Source organism: Cydia strobilella, chromosome 11 (genome assembly GCF_947568885.1).
Source record: "Cydia strobilella chromosome 11, ilCydStro3.1, whole genome shotgun sequence".
Lineage (NCBI taxonomy): Eukaryota > Metazoa > Arthropoda > Insecta > Lepidoptera > Tortricidae > Cydia > Cydia strobilella.
The window spans coordinates 3176463-3203000 of NC_086051.1; the positions used below are offsets into that span (position 1 = coordinate 3176463).

At 37.8% G+C, this 26538-nt stretch overlaps 2 protein-coding genes across 2 annotated transcripts; one reads left to right on the forward strand and one right to left on the reverse strand.

Annotated features, from left to right (window-relative positions):
* Positions 1-1855: 1855 nt before the first annotated feature.
* On the reverse strand, positions 1856-25757 carry LOC134745398 (ciliary microtubule inner protein 2B-like). The gene is made up of 5 exons (XM_063679440.1): positions 25596-25757; positions 5671-5772; positions 5040-5189; positions 2707-2903; positions 1856-2384 (listed from the first exon to the last, which is right to left on the reverse strand). Exons 1-5 carry the CDS (start codon positions 25664-25666, stop codon positions 2152-2154), a joined length of 753 nt encoding a protein of 250 aa, XP_063535510.1. The 5' UTR covers positions 25667-25757; the 3' UTR covers positions 1856-2151.
* LOC134745229 (uncharacterized) lies at positions 8646-11876 on the forward strand. Its single transcript, XM_063679223.1, has 3 exons — positions 8646-8900; positions 9899-10000; positions 11645-11876. The coding sequence occupies exons 1-3, from the start codon at positions 8813-8815 to the stop codon at positions 11821-11823; spliced, it is 369 nt and encodes a 122-aa protein (XP_063535293.1). The 5' UTR covers positions 8646-8812; the 3' UTR covers positions 11824-11876.
* Positions 25758-26538: the final 781 nt, after the last annotated feature.

Here is a 26538-nt window from a genome sequence, read left to right on the forward strand (position 1 = left end):
TTGTATGTGTTTGTTAAAAATAAGCAATAAGGTATTAAAATAAAACATTAATACTCAAATATCTATTCAATTTTATTTTCAACATCTCTTCAAAACATTTAGACCTAGAAACTATATTTTACAACTTATGAATATAAAAATGCATTAACAAATTCGAAGTATCTGTGAAATACTCTTTGAATGCTGTTTTTTCTCTAATAATACTGTAATAGGTACCAGTCATCATAACATTACGTTATGAAGATGTCTAGTGTATTGATATTTGCATCCTGTGGATGGCACTTATCTCGTCCGGTTAAAATATAAAATAGCTATTACTTCACGAGCTTGAGTCATTCTGATTTTAAAATCTGTCGAGGTTTTGATATTGGTATGAGACGATTGCTTGCATTAATGGGATTGGCGGGTCGAAAGTATTTTACAGATGGCGACAGCATAGGTTTTACCTGTCAGTTCTACAAATAGTGTCAAATTCTTTTTTTTTTGGAATTTTATGGCCTGGATGCTAGAATCAGACCAAGATAATTCTGCAGCGATTTTGATAGCACACACTGTGATAGTGTTATTTTTAACGTCAAACTTCTATGAAAATGGTCGATTTGTCTATGGCGCTTACGCCATTATAAACGATGCTCCGATATAACTACAATGCCGCGCGACGCTGTGCGGCGTAAGCGCTATCGACAATATGATCCCTTTTCATAGAAAATGCCCCAATTATGTTTAAAATAACACAGTCTTGCACAGTCTATGCTATCAAAATCGCTGCAGAGTTATCTTGGACCCTTTAAGCCAAAACTCATAGAACAAAAAACCTATGCTGGCGCCGTCTATCAAAACCTTTGCCAGTTGCCAACCTCATTGATGCACACGAGATGCACCGAGTCGTGTGTCGTGCCACTTATTTGTGCGAACGGGATAAACTGGACATAGTTATGCAAAAACGTTCCAACCCACAACGGCGTCCATAGTGGCTTGGAACGTTTTTGCATAACTTAGGTACATACGTCCAACTGCGAGTCGTGTCAGGAATGTTTAACTTAAGTACATAATTGTAAAATCTCAAAAATCTGAATACTGCCCCTTATCTGCTTATTCAAAATTCAAAATGATGACCTTTTAGTTTTCGACACTTGGATTCGATCGTCGTTAGATCAAATTATCAATTATTTTAATGAATAGTGGACGGATTGGTCAGAATTCGTGTTGTACCTAAGTACGAAACTGCTATGATATGATCTATATTGTAAATATTTTCAGTTCAAAGACCCCAAGAAAGTCCAAGCCGGAATATAAGCAGGAAGAAATCGATGATGACATATTATATTAGGTATAAAGAGACTTCTCTGAAAGAATCGGAGCTCCGAGTCCTTGATGCGCGAATGTACCCAATAGGTAGCCCTTGTAGCCAATAGGTTTTCAATGTACCTACCGAGATTTTCAATATCGAGCAGACGGAATAGGCATACTAAATAATCTCTTTGTCAACATCGTGCAGAGAAAAGGTCCTAGGCAAGAGGTCTGTTGTTTGTCTTATTTTTCTTCGTTTAGGACACCTACCCATTTTCAGTTTTTCCTAGTTTACAGTATCTAAGAGCGAATTGCGTCAAGTAAATAGTAAATTTGTCAAACAACACAATCAATTAACAATCCTGTTCTTGTCCTTTAGGATCGCCTTAATGTTGCCGTCTGCGTTGTGGAGCTCCTTCCTCATATCGCGCTCAAGTCGGATGAGCTCTAGGCCTCGCTTGGCGCAGTGGTAGCGCTGGCCCAGCGAGGCCACAATCCCTCGATACTAACTAGTACCTATCCTAGTAGTGTGCCTAGGCATGTAGCTCATGTTGTCAGCTATTATTTAATAGCGGGCAAATAGACAGGACTTTAAGTTTAACGCGCTTCGAAAATGATACCTTATGGTATTTTGTTAACTCCGTGTGTTGAGTTCAAAGATAAGAAATCTTCTGTTGGTCTCATTTTTTCTCGAACTAAAATCATGCTATTTTCATCAATTTTCCTAGTTCAGATTATCTAAGAGATTGCGTCAGGTTCCAGTCAACTTGTCAAAAAACATCTCTTATAATTCTTAACAATCAACACTATTCAGAAGAATGTCTACCGGCACTTGCCAAAGAACATTCTCCTCCCCGTATGCTATCCCCAGTTCCAGTACGAGAATTTTCTATCCTTGTCCTTTAGGATCGCCTTAATGTTGCCGTCTGCATTGTGGAGCTCCGTTCTCTTGTCTCGTTCGAGTCGGATGAGCTCTAGGCCTCGCTTGGCAGCGCAGTGGTAGCGCTGGCTCAACGAGGCCTCGGAGCCCTTGATGCGGGGGATGTGGCCTGTGTAGCCGGCGATGGGTGGGAATTCGGGGGATATCGTGTTTTCTGAAATGAAAATGGAAGAATAGGTTATTGCGTTAGCAAATTAAACTGGTTACTAACTAAGGTGTGTTTGTACACGAGTCCAGATTACAGGTTTATTTTGTCAAGCATTTGTTTTTGCCAAGAAAACTTCTTGTACCTACCTAATATCTCTAAACCGGTTGAGGTTTCTCCATATCTCGTTCCTAGATGCACGGTTTCCATCTTGTGGGGGCTTTGTTAGTACGGGTTCGGTGCCAACCTTATTCGACGTACCTAAACCTGGGAAGATATTCTTCTTCCCAGAAATACAAACAAATTTCTTTGCAAATAAATACATACTTACCTTTGTACTTATTGATCTCTCTAAATCGGTTCAGGTCTCTCCGGATCTCGTCCCTAGAATGCACGGTTTCCATCTTGGGCGCGCTTCGAGATCGTGCATGGGTTCGATTCAAATCGGCACGCCGACGCAGCGCCCGTTGGTTTTCTTCGAAGTCTGCTATACAGTCGTCCGCTGCTCGTCCATAGGATTTTCCGTATCTAGAAATAACATTTCAGCTTTTAGAAAACAGATCATGTAAATAGTGTACATCACAATATTTACATGATCATTTAACATGCGACAAAAGCAAGATCACCCCTCATGTTCAGGCAATGTATGTCTAGGTATTTGTAATCAGCAGTTTATTGTTAAGGGTAGGTTAAGAGTTCGGGACAGACTGCTGGCTAGATAGGGCTCTCATAGGCCTCATAGCAACTACGAAACGCCGGAGTGGGTTTAGTGGGTAGGGCCAGGTTCTCCCTCCCCTCTCGCCAGTTGAGAGGGGACAGGAGCGGCGAGTCCCACACACCCCCCCATCAAAGGCCTTCTCGCGGCCGGGGGGACGGTGCGTAACAGCATTCGCCCACTCCGTCAACAAAAAAAAAAAAAGGCCTTATAGCAACTATCCCAAGGTCTTGATACCTACTAATTATTATCTGTCAGTGTTAATACTCGGGGGGCAATGTACAACAGTCGGCTTGATCAACAGTGTACCCAAGTTCTCTCAAGCAAACCCGCATATGTCCTATATATAAAGGCCAAGGAGAAAAGTCTGATGTTGAGAGCTATAGGCCCATTACCATAGTACCTACAATATCAAAATTAATTGAAGCGATTTTGTCAAATACCATTATCAGGCATGTAACATACAATGGTGCACTTTCAGATGCGCAATTCGCTTACCGACAGGGTCAATCAACCACAACTGCGACACATCAATTTATAAAACATGTTTGTAAGTGCTTGGATAGTAAACTGAAAGTAGCAGGGATATTTCTAGATTTGTCAAAGGCCTTTGACACCGTAGACCACGTATTACTTCTAAAAAAGTTGGAAATATATGGTGTCAGGGGTCAAAGCGGAGAATTAATCAAATCATTCTTATCAAACAGAAAACAATCAGTTGAACTAAATATAAATGGAATGCGAGTAAGATCTTCCGCTAAGGATATTTCAATTGGCGTACCGCAGGGATCCGCATTGGGTAATACACTATTTCTCATATTTGTTAATGATTTAACAGCTTTGAATATTGATGGCACGATCATGTTATATGCTGATGACACATCGATCATAGTGAGTGCTGAATCACTAGAACAATTAGAAATTAAAATTGCTAAAGCCATACACTTGTGTGAAGATTGGTTTAGTGCAAATGGCCTTAAACTGAACTCCGATAAGACGAACATAATGTTATTCCACCCCACAAAACCAACATTATCAATAAATGTAAATCTAGGTAATAATAGACTCCTGCAAACAGTAAATGAAGTTAAACTACTAGGTTTTCGGTTAGACTCTGAACTAAAGTGGAATAAACACATAGAAATGGTGTGCAATAAAATGGCAAAGGGTGTTTATGCATTGAAACAGTTGAAAACGTTGGTATCGGATGATAGCTTGAAAGAGACCTACTACGCTTACGTTCACTCAATAATATCATATGGAATAATTCTGTGGGGGGGCTCTTCTGATAATGAACGCGTCCTGAAGATGCAAAAACAAGCAATCAGAGTACTTGTTGGTGCAAAGTTTAGAGATTCTTGTAGAGAGCACTTTATAAAATTGAGTATTTTAACATCTATCTCAGTTTACATAATGGAGGTAATCATGCATATGAGAAAGAACATCCACGAATTCAAGACACGGTCTCAATGCAACCCTCGCCATACCAAAAGATCCCTTGATATAGTACCGAATGTGTACAGGCTGAAACTTTCAAAACGCTTGCCAAATGCAATGGGCTGTGAACTTTACAATAAACTACCTTACCATGTGAAGAATATCGAAAGTGAGAGTTCTTTTCGTATACGCCTGAAAACGCTGCTATTATCTCGCACACTGTATAGCGTTAAAGAATACCTCACAAATGACTACTCCAATTTTGACGTCGATTTAAAGAAAAAATAGTGTAAGTAGGTAAATATAATTTGTCCTTAGTTTAAGTTCAAATAAATTGTAATGTACATATGTACTTATATAATTATGAATATTATGATGTTTGACGATAATTATTTAAAATACGTATAAGTTTGTGATACAAATTTGTATTGTGTTTTTATAATGAATAAACAAATTCTATTCTATTCTATTCTATTCTTTACTGATAAAGGGAAGGGTAGATAAGTACCTACCTAAAGTTCATTCCGGGAACGTAGCCGGTGTAGCCGGTCATGTAGGCGGGCTGCCGGCCGATGCCGTCGTACGCGTCGCGGCGCGGCGCGTCGCAGCGCGGAAAGCGGTCCAGCTCATAATTGTCGCCGCGGCGGTATTCTAGCGGCTTGCTGTAAAAGAGGCGTTACGTATGCTTATATCTTTAACTAGATGACTTGTCCTGTAACCTTACTTAGAAGGGGAGAAACGCTTGATCTAGGGATGATTCATTGTAACACAACTATCTCATCAACTCTACCCCCGCAAGTCTGAAGTTTAAGGGGCTTGCATATTGGGGCTGACATATTTGTGGGCGACTAGTAGATGCCTCACATCATCGCCTGCCTCAATTCTTAAATTGCCAGCACCAAAAAAATTACATAGATAACATTAATCACATTCCGACAGTAAAGTATAAAATTACGAATTGATCAATGAGATATCAAAAATTATAATTAGCGAAAACGCGACTACATAATTAAAAAGTGTGAGGATAATAGCTTTGTCGACGCTAAGCTATGCGCTAGAATGTAGCAGATTTAGGCCTTTCGTCGTGTACCTACAATGGTTGTAGGTACATACATTACAAAAAAATACTACTATGTTACTCACTTGAACAGGCCATTCGACTTGATCTCCCTGAGTATCTGCCGCGTGTTGTCTCCGTAGCATTTGCCGTAACGGAATTTCAGCATAGGACAGTGCCCGGTGTATCTGCAACGATGGAGTTTAACTTAATAATCTTCATACAAGTGAATGAAATCGTTGGCAAAGCTACGAGGAAGCTAGGAAAGTAATTTAATTTTTTTACGACACCGACTCCTTCGTAAATGAAGATTCTGGCGAATAGGTGAGTTCCAGGGAGTTAGTGAGCTGGTACTGGTACCGGTTCCCGTGTACCCCGGGGCGTCGCAATGCACAGTTTTGGGACCCCTGGTCTATCTGATTGTTTTCTTCTTCAGTCGGTCCCTCAATGCTGAGGATCGTGACATCATGTCCTTCTGTTGAAGATCAGGTTCCTCCATAGCCTTCTATTCTTCGCCAAGCGCATGGCCTCGTGCAGTTTTAATGAGGGCTAACGCGTATGAATTCGCCGCTAGGGGCGCTAGTGTAGATGGTGGTCTTTTCCATAGTTCGAAATGTCAAATGTCACTTCAATGACTGACAGCTGTTCTTTAGTCTTTTGGACCACCATCAACAGAGGCGCCAACTGGTGAGCAAAAAAACGATAGCCCTCATTGCATAGGTGCAGTGATTTGAGCACACCATCTAGTAGGAGGAGGGCCCTGAGGTGTAGTGCCTTCAACTTTACCCGTCATAATAACTCTCTCCAGGCTATCCGTGGAGCGACGTGAGAGGGGTCCGAAGTATATGAGTATTAGGTCCTCTGGCATATCGTTGACTACCGGCGTTTTATGCGTAGCTCTTCCATTACGGACTGATTGTTTTATAGTATAATCGTATCTGTTCGTTAAGTTTAATCCATCGACACAGTTTAATGACCATTTGTGAACAAGAGTAGGACTTATTACTAGTGTAATTTGTCGCTAATTGAGTAAGCTAAGCAAAAGAGCCCTTGAGGCCTAATCTTTATCCTTACGCGCTGAACTTTATTAGATGCCATGCACCTTATAGTCTGCTCGTTTCATATAAAAATAAAACATACTTAGGTAATAAGTCTAAAAGCTAACTTTGATCTAATGATGCCCAGCCAGATTTATACAAAACAGTCACGAAAAAATAACACAAATCATTAAAGGTTAAACTTGTCACAGATAACCTTGCAAGGAAGTTCGACGTTATCAAATCAAAGGGTAATCTCGTCATAAAAGGGATAGGTATGGATTTACGCACGCAACGCAAAAAACGCGATTTTTGCAAATTTATGGGAGTCTGCGGGTGATTAGTCGGAACGGTCAGCTGTAAGGAAACTGGCATACCTGCACGCAAGCGACAAGCAGGGGTCAAGTTTGTATCTTTACACCGAACTACCTTTACCCGCCCTTATTTTGTTGTGTGTCTCTGTCTTCAAGGCTGAGACAGATGGGCATAAAGGTAGTTTTATTTTGATTTCCGACTGCGACCGTTGGCTGCAGGGACATAGGCTATGGCTTGGCTATGGTAAAAGCTTATCAAGCGGCTGCACAACCACCGTCGAGGTTTAGAAACGCAACAGACGTTCCGTTTACGTAATCGCGTAGATAATTCTTATCACTGCACCTCGCTGTAATCGGGGCTGCCGAGAAACTCGTGCCAGGCACATTAACTCTATCTAACGCATGCTATAGTTTACTTAGTAAGCACCAGCGACGTGTAAATTGCAAGGACCTCCGCTGATGTTTACGTCATCCATGATCTCAACCCGCGCTCACGCAAGGAACGTACGATAGATGTAGGGAGGTACTTATTAACTACTTATCACATATACATATTAATCAACAGTCTGCCCGTTCAAGTGTTTTTTACTGCCGAAGAATAATATCCTAAGACAAAATACTCGCCAGCAGAAAAATCTATTACGTCGCCGCTGGTCAGGCAACTGGGTAACGTTAGACTGATTACCCGAAAAGTGGTCTAAGCGCTATCCAAAATAAATGAGATTCAAACCTCACTGATGTGATGCCATTGCCATTAGATGTTCAAATGTTTATTTGGGCAAAAACGGTACAATAATTCTTACAGGTAGCAATATTAATTAATATATGAACCAATGAAGTTGCCACTAACTACTAACGCATATACAAAAAAAAAAAGAAACAGAACGGAATAACAACTAGTATAACTAACAAACATTTGTCGACATTATAAATAAATTTGATTTAGATTAGTCTCCATTATTTACCGGTCTCTTGAAGCATATATATAGGTAGGTAATAAGCAATTACTGAAGCTTACCCCTTCACCTATATATGCCTATATTTTTATCGACTATTAGGTAACGAGATTCGTGGTAAAGCATCGTTTCTCGGTAGATAATAGCTCCTTCAATTCGCACGAACGAAGTTTGAAACTTGGTACAAGGGTTTAACGAAGACTGCTAAAGGTTGTTGTTTAGTTTCAGTATTGTTTATATTTATGAAAGGGCAAAGTTTCACAATAATGATTATTGTTAATTTTCGAAACAATAGCGAGCCAGCGTTTATGGAGAAATTATTGTTAGGTAGGTATTTAGTTGTGGGAGTTGTATAGGCTTCGTCAACCAGAAAATAATCTACTTAGTCCATTACAGAAAATTAGATATTTATTGAAATAAAATTTTACAGCATTACAGCTAAGGGCGCCAATGCGCTGTAAAATTAAGTAATTAAAGCTATTTGTAATAAAGTTATAGGATAAATATGACAATAATTAATAAGCTACCTAGCTGTGACATGGTGTGACTATTTTGTCGAAACTTGTGCAAGAGCAGAGAAATCGGTGCGTCAAAGGCGAGGTATTGCAAATGATCTGAGCAAAAGTAAGGTAAAAAAGAATAAGGGACATTCGTTAATGTGGTTGTAGGATGGTTGTAGGTAAACAAATGAAAACCATAAAACGAAGACGTACTGTTTTGCGAATTGTTATTTTTTGTTAAAGGTTACTTACTGTCATTGTCCGCAATAAAGTTACGCAATGCCAGTTCTAAATGGAAGCAATCCTCATAAAAGTCATAAACAAACCATTTCACGCAATTGAGCTCAGCGTGCGAAAACACAAACAAAACAGTGTAATCGTGGGAGCACTTTCGTACTCAGTTTAGTACAGTTTCGAGACAATGTCGGTTCTTGCGTTACTTTCTTTGCTTCTATTGTGCGCCGCTCATCCGCGACAGAATTTCCGATGTCTTTATTATAAAGGCGAATGTGAGTGGATTTGTTATGTATCGGGTAATTTGTGTAATAGTAAACCGCAACTGATCTTGTTGATCTTGATCAAACGCGTAGAGTACCTAGATTATGTTACAACAGTTAATCGCAATACACACATCGATAAATTTACATCTAAGTAAAGATGTCGTTTATTTAACTTGTATTCTCGAAAATAAATTCCCACTTGTAATTTTCTTTATCTAATACGTAAACACCCATATTAGTCAAAACAATCATTAGAATCCACATACTCCATACTAATATTATAAATACAAAAGTGTCTCCGTCTGTCTGTCTGTTACCTCTTTACGCTTAAACCGCTGAACCGATTTAGTTGAAATTTGGTATGGGATAGGAAGGACATGGGGTAGTTTTTATCCCAGAAATCATCCTTTAAGGGGGTGAATAGGAGGTGGAAGTTTGTATGGGAAATCGATAAAAAAACATATTGGACACACACACATAAAGCATATTGATTGATTTGATTGTCTGTCGGTCATTTCGTTTCTCTGCGAACGGTTGTCATCTTGGCTAGGCCCCCAGGGCAATAGGCAGCGATATACGAGTACATAGGTACTCACACACCAGAGTTCAAACGCCCCAATCATTATTTTTTACTATCAAAGAATTCACAGAAAATAAATATAGCACCATCCACTGCCCCATACCTGGGATAATTATCCGATATTTATCAAAGACTATAATTATCTGGATAATTTCGAACCCTGCTCATGTCCTAGGTTACCGTAAGAGGCGGTTTTCGGGCGACAGTCAAAGGACTATAAATTCCAGCGTAGAGTAAAGGTAGTAATTAAGTATAATTAATGATGAGTTAATGATAATTTAAATTACCGGCAGTGTTGGCCGAAACGTTAATGCAATTAACCATTAACCAGTACAAATTGAACCGTAAACTATATCCGTCCGTTACGGTTTACGGTTCAATTTGTACTGGTTAATTGCAATTAACGTTCGGCCAACACTGATTACAGGTGTACCCCACTGTCCACGCAACATGCACCCGTATCACACGCGCTGTGATCAGGATGCGGTGTCGCAGCGCACTTGCACTTCCAGATACGTCTATCCAATAGGTAATAGGACCACCATTATTGCAACTTTCGAAAATACCTTGAGTTTAGACCAAGACAAGTCTGTAACGATTTTGATAGCACACGCAGTGCTTGTTATTTTAAACGTCAAACTTATGGATGGTATAGAAAGGATGCCAATCTCTTATGGTAGAATTGTTGCAAAAGTGACTGCTTTCAGCTTTAAATAATAGTTCCTAATCTCTCCGGCGGCGCTAGTTAGGCTCTGGGACATGAGTATAACATGAACCAACAAAGAACCCGACCAAATTACGTAGGTTGTTTTTGGTAGTATTTCGGTGTATGGTGGCGCCGCCTCATTACTGTTTTTTGATGGACACTTTTTATACATAGAGATTTGGCTCCTTTATATAGTCTCCATGGTCAAACTTCTATAAAATTATGACGTATAAATAACACTTGCACTGCGTATGCTATCAAAATCGTTGCAGACTTTTCTTGGTCTAACTCTACAGTCATACACTCATACTCTGTTTTTAATGCTGGGGTCACACTAACGGGAAACACGTTAATTCGACGTGATAACGTCTTATAGCATGCACGAAACAGTGTCACGTTGTGGACAGATGTCCATGGTAACGTTGTGGACAGATCTCCATGATAACGTTACGTCAATGTTTTCTTATTTTTTCATTTTATTTTATTTTTATTTTATTTATTTGGAGATCCAACAGCTGTGCCATTAACATAAAAATTATAGCTGATACAGGAAGCCAATTATAGGAACTCACGTTATCATGCAAAATTATCGTCCATAAACCGACTTTACATAGAACCATATTTTTTTAATACGGCCACACTGGGATTATCGCGATAATCAACGGCATAACGGTTCTAGTTAATTATTATTACACTTATTACCAGGCTCGTAAAACGCCCGTTATTTTAAATACTAACCCTGTTCCGTATAACCGTATAACAGAGACCAATGTCAACAAATAAATGTATTATGCCCCAATGACGTCCGTAGACTATCAAAGAACAAATTTTCTACTCATAAAAGTCATAAATGGGTCCTAAATTATGGTTATGTTTTCAAAATGACGGACGTTTTTCCGAGCCTTGATTATTATATTGACAGTGGATTTTTACTGAAGCCATACAGCAACGTCTCTTATTTTTACCCGACTAGGTACGAAAAATGCCCAGAACAGAATTCTAAGGCCTTTTCATCGGTTTGCCGCTGTCACCGTCACATTCCGCAAGAAAGAACGGGAAAGACCATGCGCTCCAAGTGTCCATTTTGATCGAATTTTGTCGATTTTTATTTATTTTAAAAACGTTACCTTACAATATCGAAATTCGAAAGCTATGAAACTACTATTTAAGTTAAGATTGTTGTTTCTTCTTTTTTTGTTTATAGTATCACATAATAAATAAACGAGTAAAGTTTGATTAAAAATCCGAGTTAGAGGTTACTTTGTTAATTAATTGTATCGAGCGAAGTGTCATAATTCGTGTATCGGAAGCTATGTTATTAAAGATAATATAGTCAAGAACTACATATATTTTTTCCACTTCTACGAATATCAACGCCTCTTAGGAAAACATGATCATATAAGGAGATTTTTCGCCTTCTGGCTCAGGGAACCGCCCTAACGAGTAAAATCTAATTCTATGTGTCAGGGTTCACATGCGGCTGGTCGCGCTGCGACTGCAACGCTGATCTACTTCTGGACGAGGAGCTCATGCGCTGTGTTAAGGAAGAGGAGTGCCAAGAGCCGGGTCTGCGGCGGCGTAAGTCCCGGCGTCGGCTGCACTTGCCTGAGGGCACGGACAGCGAGGAAATGGTTAACTTTGGATGAGGATCTAATGTTTTTTTTTGAAAATATGATTGTCAATAAAAAAACTAATTTATCAGGTATTACAAATTAGTATTTTGTGCAAGGGGTACGACGTACGACACCGGTGCACACAATATTTTTTCTAGGCAAACACCTTAAATTATAAATACTAGCGTATCCATCTGTCAACTTTACTTCAAGTCCTCCAGCGGAGAGGGAGAGAAATTAGGGGTGGATTAGCCGCTTACTGACACAGACCGAATTCCACGCGGGCGAAGCCGCGGGCACAGCTAGTTATAAATAAAATCAGTGAATAATTGTTTAGATCTTTGCCTAGAAGTCAGAATTAAAAAAAAACAACAACGTCGCACGCCCTTACCGCTTGGCCACCAGAGCTTTGAAAAAAAAACCATTATTATTAAATCTAAAATCGACGTCATGGTTCCTAAGAACAGATTTCGCTATCTCTCATAGTTTCTGACTTCTCCCTACTGACACTGACCCATTTGGATTGATCACCCTGTATAAATTATGATCGAGTATCGCCTTAAACAACTTTGTTATCAATATTCTTAGAAAATTACAATGTAGGTATTTTTGTCGTTTTTGAGTCAGAATATACAATTTTGATTGAAAACGTATAACGGCGATAACTATTTTACGGGATATTTATATTCGCGATAAATAGATATTTATTATTCGCGAACATAACTGTAAAAAGGTAAACAAGACCGATTCGATGTTAGCGTAGATAATCCTGTAGATTTTTTTGTTAATAAAGTGCATTTTGATAACGAACATCGTATTTGTTTTATTAAACTATAATCCATTTGAACAAGTTTGGGAACAAATCAAATTATTTTAATAAATATATTGATTTGTTTTTTTTTAAGTATCCGGCCTTCACCACTGGAGGGCTTCGTCACTTTTTTTATGACATCTATTACAGTTTTTAATATAATCCATTTGTTTTATTTAATTTTAACTTTAAGTGCATATTTTTACATATAGAGGTCCTCTACGCACTGTTTTCGCTGCTCAGCGGAAAAACAATGCTACGGGCTACGACGTAGTACGCGTAGCACATATTGCGCATTAAGAAAGTGAATCAGATTCAGATTAAGTAAATTGTTATGGTTTGAACTGGTTTTGATACGACCTTAACTATCGTTTTGGTGATTGGCGCGTGGCGCGCATCCCACGCACGACATTCTCTTCATTTCGCTTGCACCAATCAGCGCGTCTTCAAGGTCGTATCAAAATAAGATCGAAACCGTAACACGTTGTTGAAGCTGAATCGGGCTCAGAGGTGTTTTATACCTAACATACGTGCAATTTTGATTGCTAAGCATATACATTGCTTAAAATAATAAAAATCATCTTGATAGACAAGTCTTTCGTTTTACAAAACCCTGTATGTACTGAAATCGATTCATCCGTAGGCCGTAGGTATACGAGTATGATGCCACAGACAGATAGGTAGATAAACAAATATTACTTCTACATTTATTATATTTCATAAGTATACATTCATTTTGCTACCTACTCTATAACTCCAATGTATTTATAAATTATTTCGCGGAATAGCCGAGAATTTGAAATCAAACAGAACTTTCGTAAATAATTCAATATGGCCTGGGTGCATGATAAGTGGGGCAGGTTGGTAAATAGTTAAGATAATGATTTGGCATTCTGCCAGCAAACAGTCGAAAACTAGGCCGCTTTAGTTTACTGCTAATACATATTACATGCTTGCGTCGCAGAAATAAAGGCGATTATCACACCGCATGCGATTGCGGCTTGCGGCGCCAGTTGATTCGGTCATTCGGTCAAATTGTGTTTTTTGAAAAACAAATTACATCCAGCTTGAAATGAATGTAGTATGATACCTTTGGGTATGGTGCTTTACGCACACTAGTGTCCCCTCCCAGGCGCGGCTTCCTCTAAGGAGCGCTTGTGCAGTGCACTCCCATAAATAATCATAATGAAATTATAGTGCCTAATTAATATATTACTCTTTAAGATCTATCGTACAAAAGTAAAATACCAATTAAATAATTACCTTTATTCATTATAAGTTTATAGACGGCCTATACTACTCGGCCTACTCCTATAATTTCATAGGAATCATAGGTAACGCGCGAAGCGGAGCGCTTTGGATTGCGCTCCTATGAAAAAGATTTAGTACATAAAATCAATAGGAAATTCAATGAGAGCGAAAGAGAAGTTTCGCTACAGTTCCGCACGTGAAACAGAAGATTTTCTATGAAGAAAGAGGTAAAATTGGAGCGGCGCTCCGTAGCCCGTTTGACCTTGCGCCCTCTCGTCGAATGCGCGCGCATTGTGCGCGCCATATTGTCACTTGTTTGTAAACAGACCTTAGTTAGTAGTCAATTTTAAAGTACGCGCGTGAATGGAATTTCGGCATTTTTTTATTATAAATAATTAACCAAGAGTTTAAGCAGTAAGTGCACATAATTTGTTTGTTGTGAGGTATTTAAAATGAATGAATTTAACGGGAGAATGTGAAAAAAGTTTACAAAATCGACTCGAGTTCAATATAAAAGGAAAACCTTGAACTTTCGTAACAATGTTCGTCAAAAACAAAAACTTATATGTCATTAAATAAGATCAATATGCAAAAACACCGTGGTTGTGTTATGTCGCTGTGATAAAAGTAACTAGGTGTTTTAGTTTATCGTGTTACCTACCTAAGTACATATTAGTCATACTTGTTATGAACAAAATGCTGCACTTCATGATAAAAGCAAGCCGCTTTGCACAGTGCTAGTAGGGACCAGACTGAGTGATTTGACCCGCAGCAGCGCAAGTTTCACCCCTTAGGAACAGAGATGGCGCCACTTCTTTAAAAAATATTTCAAAAAATTCTACAAGCTAAACCAATGAACCGATTTAAATGTTTAATATCTCAAATGAAAGCTCATTATATACATTACTTTTAAAAAAATACTCAAAAAATATATACTGATTACTTTCGACAAAAAACGGCATCTTAAGTTTTTTTTTTTTACTCGATTGATAGTTTTTACTTGGTTTCTCAAAAAAAATGTATGAAACATGAATAGCTTAATGCATGTATATATTACTGAATCAATAACAAGTATTATAAAAAAAACCCGACACCGGTACCTCTCATACTTCACGAAATATAAAAGTTTGAATGTGAGTGTAAATTTCTTCAAAATATATTTCAAAAAAATCTACAAGCTTAACTATTTGACCGATTTCAATGTTTAATATCTCAAATAAAAGCTCATTATATACATTACTTATAAAAAAATACTCATAAAACATATACTGAACCCTTTTGGCAAAAAACGGCATCTTAAGTTTTTTTTCTTACTCGATTGATAGTTTTTACTTGATTTCTTAAAAAAAATATTATGGAACATGAATAGTTTAATAAATATATATATAGTACTGAGTATATAAAAGTATTACAAAAAACCCGACACCGATACCTTTCATTCTTCACGAAATATTTAAGTTCAATTATGCACGTTCTTACAAATAAATCCTTTAAAAAAAAATCTTAAACCGCATTAAGTGCACTGATTTTAATATGAAATGTGTCATATGAAAAGAAATCACCCAATTTATTTTAATAAATAAAAAAATAAATAAATAAAAACTGGATAAAGTTTTTTCCTGGTGCTGAATTACAAAAAAATATAACAAATCTAAAATTAGGAATTATTTTTATTTAAAGTGACTACATTTGTAAACAAAAAACTTAAATGTCCTCTTCGGGTTCACCGGTAGATGTAGAACTGAAAAAAAAAGTCGTTTTGAGAAGTACTCGTACCATTTCAATACTACAAAATCACTGATCATACATGAAAAGGTTGCTGTAGATTACTGTTGGATAATTTTTGTGCCTGTAGATTTACTGTTGAATTATTTTTGTGCCTAGTTGATTACCATTAAACCTATAATTTTGTGCCAGACCTATAATCAGTGGTCAGCATGCAAAATAACTCTGGATTGAAAATTACATTAACTTACTTTTGATTTGTACAGCCACCTTTGCATGATTTACACTGGGCTGTGCATGGTAAGCTGACGCGACGACACTCACAACGCATAGTTTCGCAGCCAGATTTGCAGCCACAATGGTCCAAGAGGCTTAATTGCGACCAAATCGCTGTAACTGCCGACCATTCCGGAGTCCAACTCTCTTTTTCCTCAGTCCATCCCCAAGAAGATGGACATGGTATGGAAACTTCTGGTTTCATAGCGTTTCCCCATATATGGCCCGCTTGGTAAGCCGCTCGAAGTGCATGTTTATAGAGAGCAGCTGATGTAGGTGGCAGGCTTGTCACAAGCTTGTTTTTTGAAGCAAACAAATATTTGTGAACTTCATTTACGTTTATGTGTTCCGTTTGGCCAAACAATAACACAAATCTAGGGTAACTTTATACTAAAATTAAAATATGTAGTATTATATATATATAGTATATACACCTGACAACTGACAAAATCAAAAACTTAAAAGTTGACATACTCCTATTTTCCCGTCTTTTTATAGTGGCCAGAGAAAGGCAGCTTGATCTGAACGAATTCTTCCAGTACGAAAACCAAATTTGTCCACCTTCGTTGTAAAGTCAATGGAGGGCGTCGTTCAGGGAACAAATCTGATTTAGCCGAGAAATTAGAACCTGCCAACCCTGCCACCTACATCAGCTGCTCTCTATAAACATGCACTTCGAGCAGCTTATCAAGAGGGCCATATATGGGGAAACGCTCTGAAACCAGAAGTTTCCATACCATGTACATCTTTTCGGGGATGGACTGAGGAAAAAGAGAGTTGGACTCCGGAATGGTCGGCAGTTACAGCGATTTGGTCTCAATTAAGCCTCTTGGACCATTGTGGCTGCAAATCTGGCTGCGAAACTATGCATTGTGGGTGTCGTCGCGTCAGCTGGCCATGCACAGCCCAGTGTAAATCATGCAAATGTGGCTGTACAAATCAAAAGTAAGTTAATGTAATTTTCAATCCAGGGTTATTTTGCATGCTGACCACGAATTATAGGTCTGGCACAAAATTATAGGTTTAATGGTTATCAACTAGGCACAAAAATAATTCAACAGTAATCTACAGCAACCAGTTCATGTATGATCAGTGATTTTGTAGTATTGGAATGGTACGAGTACTTCAAAACGACTATTCTTTTTCAGTTTTACATCTACCGGTGAACCATATAATTTGACATCACCTAATAATAATTAGTTGCCCGTTTATTTTTGTATTTAATACACTGACAATTATCTGAAAATTATCTGATTCAATTCGGCTTATATGTATAAAAACTACTAGATTGACCTACTTTTATATTATACACATAGATTTAAGATTAGATCCTAAGTATGCATGTAATATTGGTATGCCCCCACGGGGTCCATGTGGAACTGCCAAGAATTTGTAATACCTATAAAACCATGGTTGCAATAAATAAATATGAAATATGAACCCGAAGAGGACATTTAAGTTTTTTGTTTACAAATGTAGTCACTTTAAATAAAAATAATTCCTAATTTTAGATTTGTTATATTTTTTTTTGTAATTTACCACCAGGAAAAAACTTTATTCAGTTTTTATTTATATTTTTTTTATTTATTATAATAAATTGGGTGATTTCTTTTCATATGACACATTTCATATTAAAATCAGTGCACTTACTGCGGTTGAAGATTTTTTTTAAAGGATTTATTTGTAAGAACGTGCATAATTGAACTTAAATATTTCGTGAAGAATGAAAGGTATCGGTGTCGGATTTTTTTGTAATACTTTTATATACTCAGTACTATATATATATTTATTAAACTATTCATGTTCCATATTTTTTTTTTAAGAAATCAAGTATAAACTATCAATCGAGTAAGAAAAAAAACTTAAGATGCCGTTTTTTGCCAAAAGGGTTCAGTATATGTTTTATGAGTATTTTTTTATAAGTAATGTATATAATAAGCTTTTATTTGAGATATTAAACATTGAAATCGGTCAAATAGTTAAGCTTGTAGAATTTTTTGAAATATATTTTGAAGAAATTTACACTCGCATTCAAACTTTTATATTTCGTGAAGTATGAGAGTTATCGGTGTCGGGTTTTTTTTATAATACTTGTTATTGATTTAGTAATATATACGTGCATTAAGCTATTCATGTTTCATACATTTTTTTTGAGAAACCAAGTAAAAACTATCAATCGAGTAAAAAAAAAAAACTTAAGATGCCGTTTTTTGTCGAAAGTAATCAGTATATATTTTTTGAGTATTTTTTTAAAAGTAATGTATATAATGAGCTTTCATTTAAGATATTAAACATTTAAATCGGTTCATTGGTTTAGCTTGTAGAATTTTTTGAAATATTTTTTAAAGAAGTGGCGCCATCTCTGTTCCTAAGGGGTGAAACTTGCGCTGCTGCGGGTCAAATCACTCAGTTTGGTCCCTACTAGCACTGTGCAAAGCGGCTTGCTTTTATCATGAAGTGCAGCATCCGGGCAAAAAAAGGCCATAACAAGTATGACTATATGTCTTGTTTGGAGCGGGCGCGGGCGGGCCGGGCGACGGCTGTGCGGTGAGTTTGCTTGGACCGAAACCGATGTGTTAACAATTTAGCACATATTTCCATAAAATTTTAAAACAACATTCACAACCTAGAATCCATTTGTAAAATGAACTGCAGTTAGCGTCTATCGGTCGTCAAGATATTCGTAATAGCGAAATTCTATAAGAGAGTTCAATGACCGTATTTTGTGTCGGTTAATTGAATGTGTAGTTTTTTACTGTGATAGTGAACACCCATAATATAGAATCACCAGCCGCCGCTGTCCCCTCCCCTCCCCTTGACGCACCCCCCCCCCACCCCCTTAGCATGAAATATGTCCCGGTTGACAGTTTTTTTATTTTTTTGGAAAGTATATAACGAATATATATAGGAATGAATATATATGTGATTAAATTATTATGTAAATGTAATAGTAGAAATAAAGGCTATTTTTTATTATTTATTTTATTTTATATATAGGAAAAAAGTGTCAATGAAAGAAATAATCCTTATTAAATTATTAACTAAAAAGGTACGTTTTTTTTTGATATGATGCACCATATTCGTATATTCATGTTATAGCTAGATGAACTTCCGTCAAAATTTAACCGTTGAACAAGCTGGTTTTCCCCATACGATTTCTGTCAGTACTAACACGTACTATGTTATATTTAACTTGAACAAGTTAATACATGAATATGGTGAGTCTTACCAAAAAGTTGCATATAACCTTTTTTGTTTAAAATTTATTCAGGATTATTTCTTACTTTGACACTTTTTTCCTAACTAATACTTTTCTCTAAAATAAAAATAGACCGTCAACCGGGACATACTTCATCCTAAAAGCAGGATGCTAAACTGTAGAGCACACCTTTGCTGCAGTTGGTACTTACAAATGAAGAAATCCCAAGAAGTAATCTGTAAAGCACGCACCTATGCTGCAGTTGGTACTTACCTTACAAATTTAGATATCACCGCAAATTTATAGGTTTTAGTGCTATGAAACGATTCTAAAAGTAATTTTTAATTTACTAGGGACAATGTAATACGTACAGTCAAGGGCATAAATATATATACATTCCCAGTTTCAAAAATATATGTCTTTTTGAGCCATTTGTCTGGATCGATATTTTTGCCTTCGACTGTACATTTGTTTTATACCAGTCGGTGGCAATCAAGCATACGGCCCGCCTGGTGGTAAGCAGTTACCGTAGCCTATGGACGCCTGCAACACCGGAGATATTACACGCGCGTTTCCGACCCTTTAAAAACCTGTACACTCTTTTTTTGAAGAACCCCATACTGTAGCCCCTCGGGAAAACCTCGGCAGGGAGCTCATTCCACAGCCGAAGCGAATTGTGATCACTTGTGTTATGTATGACAATTGTGGCGTTGCGTCAGTGCAGCGATGCTAAGCTGTTAGATAATGGGTAGATACTATTGACGTATAGCCTGATCAGCTACTTTTGATGACTGTACAATAAAAAATATTTTTAAAATGACCTGTTTGTACCATGTTAGCAAAAAAATACTCATTTCTGAACTTTCAAAAATAATCATAATTAAACAGGTGAACAATTATCGTTATTCCCCGAACTCTCCAATTGCAAAAACAAACATCTACTTAGTAGATAGTGAACAACAGAAGGATGTCCATTCAATCATTCACCAACTTCTTATTCATCTGTTCTCTCGAATCACAGAAGGAATTAAAGCATAAAGCTAAGTGGGTGAATAATGCAGCTCTCAATTGTAATTACCGTCTTATTATTTGGCTTTGTTAATTGTGCACCGAATTTGTACTTCGAATTGGTGGACAAGAAAGTAGAGTGTTTAATGTATAATGGGACATGTGAGTATTTTTTTTAGTAAGTTGTATGAAGGAAACAGACGTGTGTCTCGGTACCTAGCTCAGAAGATATTGGTATCATTGTATAGCGAGTTCGATTTTCGCCCGAAGCGGTGAATATTGAATTTTTCTAATTAAGTATTTTGAAGAATACGATTTCGTTAGTGTCTCCCGCAAGTCCCACTATTTACTTATTTTATAGAAGGGACATATTCACTCTATGCATGACAGTAGGGCCGCGGCATGGCCGCGGTGACAGTTAAGCAAACTCAAATAATGTATGGAAATAGTCATTTGACTATTCGAAGCATCTGTAATTCCGAACATTAAGAAGATGTACGCTTGTCATCGTGGCTAGGCCCTCAGTTGCTAGCTGTCAAATATTATGAAGATATCGTCCCATGAAACTTCATTTTTAGGGTTCCGTACCCAAAGGGTAAAAACGGGACCCTATTACTAAGACTATGCTATCCGTCTGTCACCAGGCTGTATCTCATGAACCGTGATAGCTAGACAGTTGAAATTTTCACAGATGGTGTATTTCTGTTGCCGCTATAACAACAAATACTAAAAACAGAAGCCGTTTATTGCGTAATGGTACGGAACCCTTCGTGCGCGAGTCCGACTCGCACTTGGCCGGTTTTTATTCCCTGTGTGTTCTCGTCGTTTGTATTTCCCCCACCACGCACTTTGCGCATAGCCAAATAATTATACTAATTAGTATTGTAACTCGTTATCATTTTCAGGCGTAGTCCAATGCCCAGAGCACATGTATCCCGTCCACAGTCGCTGCCAGCCCACATACTCCCAGCAGACGTGTGAAGAGCCCAGGTCGATGCCATTAGGCATCATCTGCGACTGGTCGCGGTGCGACTGCGATTACCCCTTCGTTTTACACCAGTCGTCGGGTTATTGTTTCTCGCTTGAAGACTGTCCGTGAATGGGAGAAGTAAAGTAAAATAAATAAATAAAAAGTATTTACTTTCAAGAATACCTACAAGGGCCCATTTGTCGAACAGTATTAGACTAATATTATCCACGAACTGTCAATTAAGTCATAAGGGTTACCATGGCAACACACTAATTATATTAGACTAATACCGTTCGAGAAATGGGCCCCTGGTTACAGATTATTATGATGTTACAGATTTTTAATTACCCGCCGTTCCCAATTCCTAGTACCTTGGGCCCATTTCTCGAACGGTATTAGTCTAATATTATTAGTGTGTTGCCATGATAACCCATACGATTTGACAGTTCGTGGACTAATAATATTAGTCTAATATCGTTCGAGAAATGGGCTCCTGTAAGGCCAAGCGGGATACAACTAGTACAAGTTTAGAAAAATCTTATAGTGCTCTTATATTCCAATAATTATTACCTATTTAACTTGTAAATTGCAATGAGGTAACGGCGCGGGCGGCTAATCCCAGAATCAAGCGACGCTGAAGATATCTCGAGAATATTGGGTTATCGGGAAAATTTGTAATACCATGGTCTGGTGAATACGGAATCGATTAAGTAAATCGTTTTCTATATTTATTCAAATATCTAGATTGTTCGTGCTTAGGTACTTAGTCTTTTCGGTAAAGTTAAGCGGTGGAGGTAAAGCACGTCACTCCATGATGTATAGTAAAAATCTATGTGGCTTCTTAGGTGGTGGCGAGAATTCGCTCACTGGGAAAAGCGGCACTATTTTTTTTTTTTAATGAAATAGGAGGCAAACGAGCAGACGGATCACCTGATGGTAAGCGATTACCGCCGCCCATGGACACCCGCAACACCAGAGGGGTTGTAAGAGCGTTGCCGGCATTTAAGATGGGAGTACGCTCTTTTCTTGAAGGTTTGAACACTATTATTACTAATTAAATTTGCTAACACATGGCTTACACTAAACGTGCGTAATGCAAGCACATACCTCACACCTTTAACTATAAAATTACATAAATTATAGCGTCTCGTGACAGCAAAAAATTTAAATTCATCTTCATCATTACCTATAAGCTGTTCAATATAACGCAGTTTTCTCTATTCACTGCATTATTCATTAAACGTGGTCAGTACTACGTTTAATGAATAATGCTTTCATGAGCGAGTCGAAAGCTACGCAATTCTGATTCGATGTTTATGTACCATCGTCGACGTGGAAAGACTTTGTTGTCCGTCCGTCTGTTCGTCTATCCGTCTGTCTGTCAAGACTCTTAATCTCGGGAGCGCGTGGAGGTATCGAGTTGAAATGTAAACCATATACTCAGGTCTACGGCCCCTTGAAGCTGTGAAAAAAATCAAACTTCTAAGTTAACGTCAAGAAAAGATACGGCCGTTTATGTGCCAAAAAAAGTATATTTCAACACTATCATCATCATCATCATTAATTTAAGAGCTCTTGTCGGTGGAGCAATTTCCATGTGTCTCTTTCCTGAGCCTTTCGTTTGACCGCCTGATACGTCACGACGTTTATCTTTTCCTTTCTTTTTCTTTTCCTTTTTCTTTCGTTTGTCTTCTTTTTCTTTTCAACACTATCAAGGGAATCAAAATTGATAGGATACTTCCCGTTGACTTAGAACTTAGAACTATGATATTTGGCAAGTTATATCGTCTTACACTACAAATACAGGGAAAAATCTGAAAACTGTAAATTTGTAAAAAAGAAAAAACGACTCGCACCTGGCCGGTTTTTTTTCTATAGAGCGAAAGTAAAAAAATCAGAATTCGAGTCGATGAAGTCACTAGAAACAATCCCCAAGATTGCTAATTAAATGGTTGGCAACCGTATTGTAATCTAAAAAAACGGTGCGATTTTTCAAAAACTTCGCTCTTCGCGACGACGCGTCGACGAGTGCGCGTGCCGCCCTTCCGCAGTAGAGAAGCGAGTCCATGTGGTGTGAACCGTACATTATAGTTGTTAAAAATAAAGATGTCACGTTACACTGGTCATGGTCACCTAAGAGTGTGACTCAGCGTGTTCGCGCAATAATCGCACACCAGGGAGAAATTGAGCGCGACGCCCCGACTATCGTGATTTGGAATGAAACTATCAACTTTGATTAGAAATATTTTATCGTGATTTGCATTGACTAGTTGGTAAAAGGCAACCATTTATTTTTGTTAATTGTAAAGGCGAGGAAATCTGACACCTAGATTCAAACTTACATTTTTCGGTAATTCGGTTGGTGACTTGCAGCATGGTATTCCAACTAAAAAATAAAAGCATTTATATAGCACATGCCATTCCATTGCTAATGTGCCTATGCTACGTCAGCCACGTATTGCGAGAACACCAAAGACAGCAACACCAGCAACGGAATTGATAGCAGTCGCCGTGGCCGAATCGGCCGTGGAGTTATGGACAACTATGATAAGATACCTGCAAGACACCAACCACACAATGCTATTAGGCGTTAATGACTTTAAAAAAAATTGGGGCATTTTCTATGAAAAGGGACCTTATTGTCGATGACGCTTACGCCGCACAGCGCCGCGCGTCATTGTATTTATATCGGAGCATCGTTAATAATCGCGTAAGCGCCATCGACAATAAGGTCCCTTTTTATAGAAAATACCACAAATCTGTCCCACATTAGATTTATATAGATAATCAGTAATTTATTGCTTTCATAGGTACAATAAGGTCTTACATTAAAATGGTGATCTAGCTATGAACCCTGTAAGGGCACAAGGGATATTTTGATGCAAGTGCGCAAAATGGGTAATTAAATTTTGTACGAGTTCCGAGTAGTCTTTAAGAGCCTTTTGAAAGTTTATGATTAGTGTTTGATGATTTTTTTTACATAAGAAAATTTTATTGCCAAATATTTAATAAGTAGGTAAGTTATTTGATTTATTTTGTTACCCGGTCTGGCGGTATAAATCATTTGTAATTAATTTCTTTCGTATTAAGTACTTATTAAAAGTTGTGGTAAGTATGTCTTTCCAATAAACCCCCGTGCTAAACATGGAATCAAATCAAATCTAATAACCAATCCAATCAGATGACCTCATTCAGGCAACTAAATATGTTATCTGTGAAACCCATCCCATGGCCTTGACACGAGCCCTTTTATGTAGCATGTGTCAAGGGCACCCATAACCAAGGCAGTTCCGGTATACCTACCTGCCATCGTCACTGTTACCACAGAATAAATAATAGTACTACTGTACAGAAAGGAAACTTCCTACAAAAACGAAGTTTGACAGCGATTCAGGGTCGAATCATGGTGTCACTATCCCTTTCAGCTATTTAGGGTTGTCAAAATTCAAGTCATTATCTTATCTGTGGTCGTGCACGCAAAGGGACGTCAAGATGTGCCAACCCTAATAATTGCTCGGAGCAATGCTGAGCCGAACGGAGCCGACTTTGCCCGAAGCTAGGAGTTTCGCACCCCTGCTCTGTTACTGATAATTCGTAAACCTTAATTATTACATAAGATCCAACTACTTATGGTCTGACTGATGATCACTGTGCTACCTGATAAAAACATTTATTTCGATTATGAATCCAATAGCATGACCAGCATAAGTTGATCTTTAGATTCTTAACGCCTATTTAAAATCGGGGATTCATTTTATAATGGATCGTGTGAGGCGATGTATTTGTTGCTAATAACTTAGATTAAAAGGACTTTTGTTAAAGTTATATGAAAGCTTTTACGCCATTTTGAAATGTTTATAATCGTAGTTTGAATAACTAGGGCACGGAACCTTTAGTTAAGTTTAGTTGGTTGCGTTTGATACGGTCGTTAACTAGTTTGTATTTAGCTGTTTTATAGGGAATATTGCGCGAAACTCTGCGTAGGTGGCGCCACTACCACAATCTGAGGGTCTATCGCGATACAGGAAAATCGAAATTTCGTTATCTAACATCATTATAAGTTTACACATTAAGATCATGTCACAACTTGTTAGGCTGGCGAGTCGAATAGGCCCCAATCCACATTTTGCTGTCTGGGCAACATATTTAATACTAAGATATGTATATATGTAACATAGGATTAACCCATTTATGCCGAGGTTCAGATACAGACATAGGCAACGACTAGTAAATCTCTTTTATATAAACAACAAAATACTTTAACCACACACAGAATAAATCTACACACAATGCATAACGACATACATAAACAAACTGATGAAACTCTACCAGATTGGTGACAACTACTTTGTTTTGTGTAAGATTGCGCTCATCACGTGATAATACGTTTATTATAAAAAAATATCACATTTCTACATCAACCTTACTATTTCTATTATCAAACTTATTTCTAAAACTTACGTCTAGATTCAAACAAAAGCTGTGTTTTGTTTACCTTTCTGCGTTACGTTACGCCGTCACAATTGAATAGGTTCAAATACTAGGAAAAGAATGAACGCACTCACCCCGGTATAAAAGATCCATTCGTCTGCGTCAGATACTTATGTCTCTCGCGACTACTAACGTCCGTCCACATGTTTTAACTTTAAAGTTCGTGCTCGAGCGGCATTTCGTGACGTCGGCGCCGCGAGAGGGTTCAACCGTGACTGGCACCGGCCTATCGAATGAGAAAGGGCTGAATGCGCGCGCAAAAAAGGAAAACATCGTGTTTTCCTAGATGTAGAGGTATAATCTTATACCTTTAAACGAGCAAATTCTTGTATCTATATATATATATATATAGGTATTTATATATTTCGGGGTCATCCTTTTCTTTTGGGTGCTGGTGCTACTGTAAGACAAAAATAGTATGATTATCTCTGTCGCTGTATACAATGACAGGATACCGTGGAAAAAGTTAAATATTACAGTTTGTTTTGGCTTGACAAGGAGGAATGAGAATGAGAAAAACGTGCCGAGCGAGAGGCTTAAATCTCCCTGTCCCGTTCTTAAAGTTGCCAGTCAAAGAAAATTCAGCTCGTGTGTGGCGCGCTATACACCGTTGGGCTAAATGTTATCATACATAAAGCAGCACCGTATATACACACCACCGTTTATTGGGTATAAGCGGGGGATGGTATTGGGTTTAAACTATAGCAGTAGAATTTATGGGTATTTTTCTAAATAATTTTACATATAAATATAAATTTTGTGTAAGACATGTATATCTATATTATTATATTATATTAAAATTACTAAAAATGTCCAAAATGCCTTTATAGTCATACTTGTTATGAACAAAATGCTGCACTTCATGATAAAAGCAAGCCGCTTTGCACATCGATAGTAGGGACCAAACTGAGCGATTTGACCCGCAGCAGCGGCAGTTTCACCCCTTAGGAACAGATGGCGCCACTTCTTTAAAAATTATTTCAAAAAATTCTACAAGCTAAACCAATGAACCGATTT

Coding starts and splice junctions, on each gene's coding strand:
- LOC134745229 (XM_063679223.1), top strand. CDS start 8,813: ATGTCGGTTCTTGCGTTACTTTCTTTGCTTCTATTGTGCGCCGCTCAT. Junction 8,901..9,898: donor TCTTTATTATAAAGGCGAAT/GTGAGTGGATTT, acceptor CACTGATTACAG/GTGTACCCCACTGTCCACGC. Junction 10,001..11,644: donor CAGATACGTCTATCCAATAG/GTAATAGGACCA, acceptor TCTATGTGTCAG/GGTTCACATGCGGCTGGTCG.
- LOC134745398 (XM_063679440.1), bottom strand. CDS start 25,666: ATGTGGACGGACGTTAGTAGTCGCGAGAGACATAAGTATCTGACGCAG. Junction 2,904..5,039: donor GTTCCCGGAATGAACTTTAG/GTAGGTACTTAT, acceptor TGTTATTTCTAG/ATACGGAAAATCCTATGGAC. Junction 2,385..2,706: donor AGAGATCAATAAGTACAAAG/GTAAGTATGTAT, acceptor TTTTCATTTCAG/AAAACACGATATCCCCCGAA.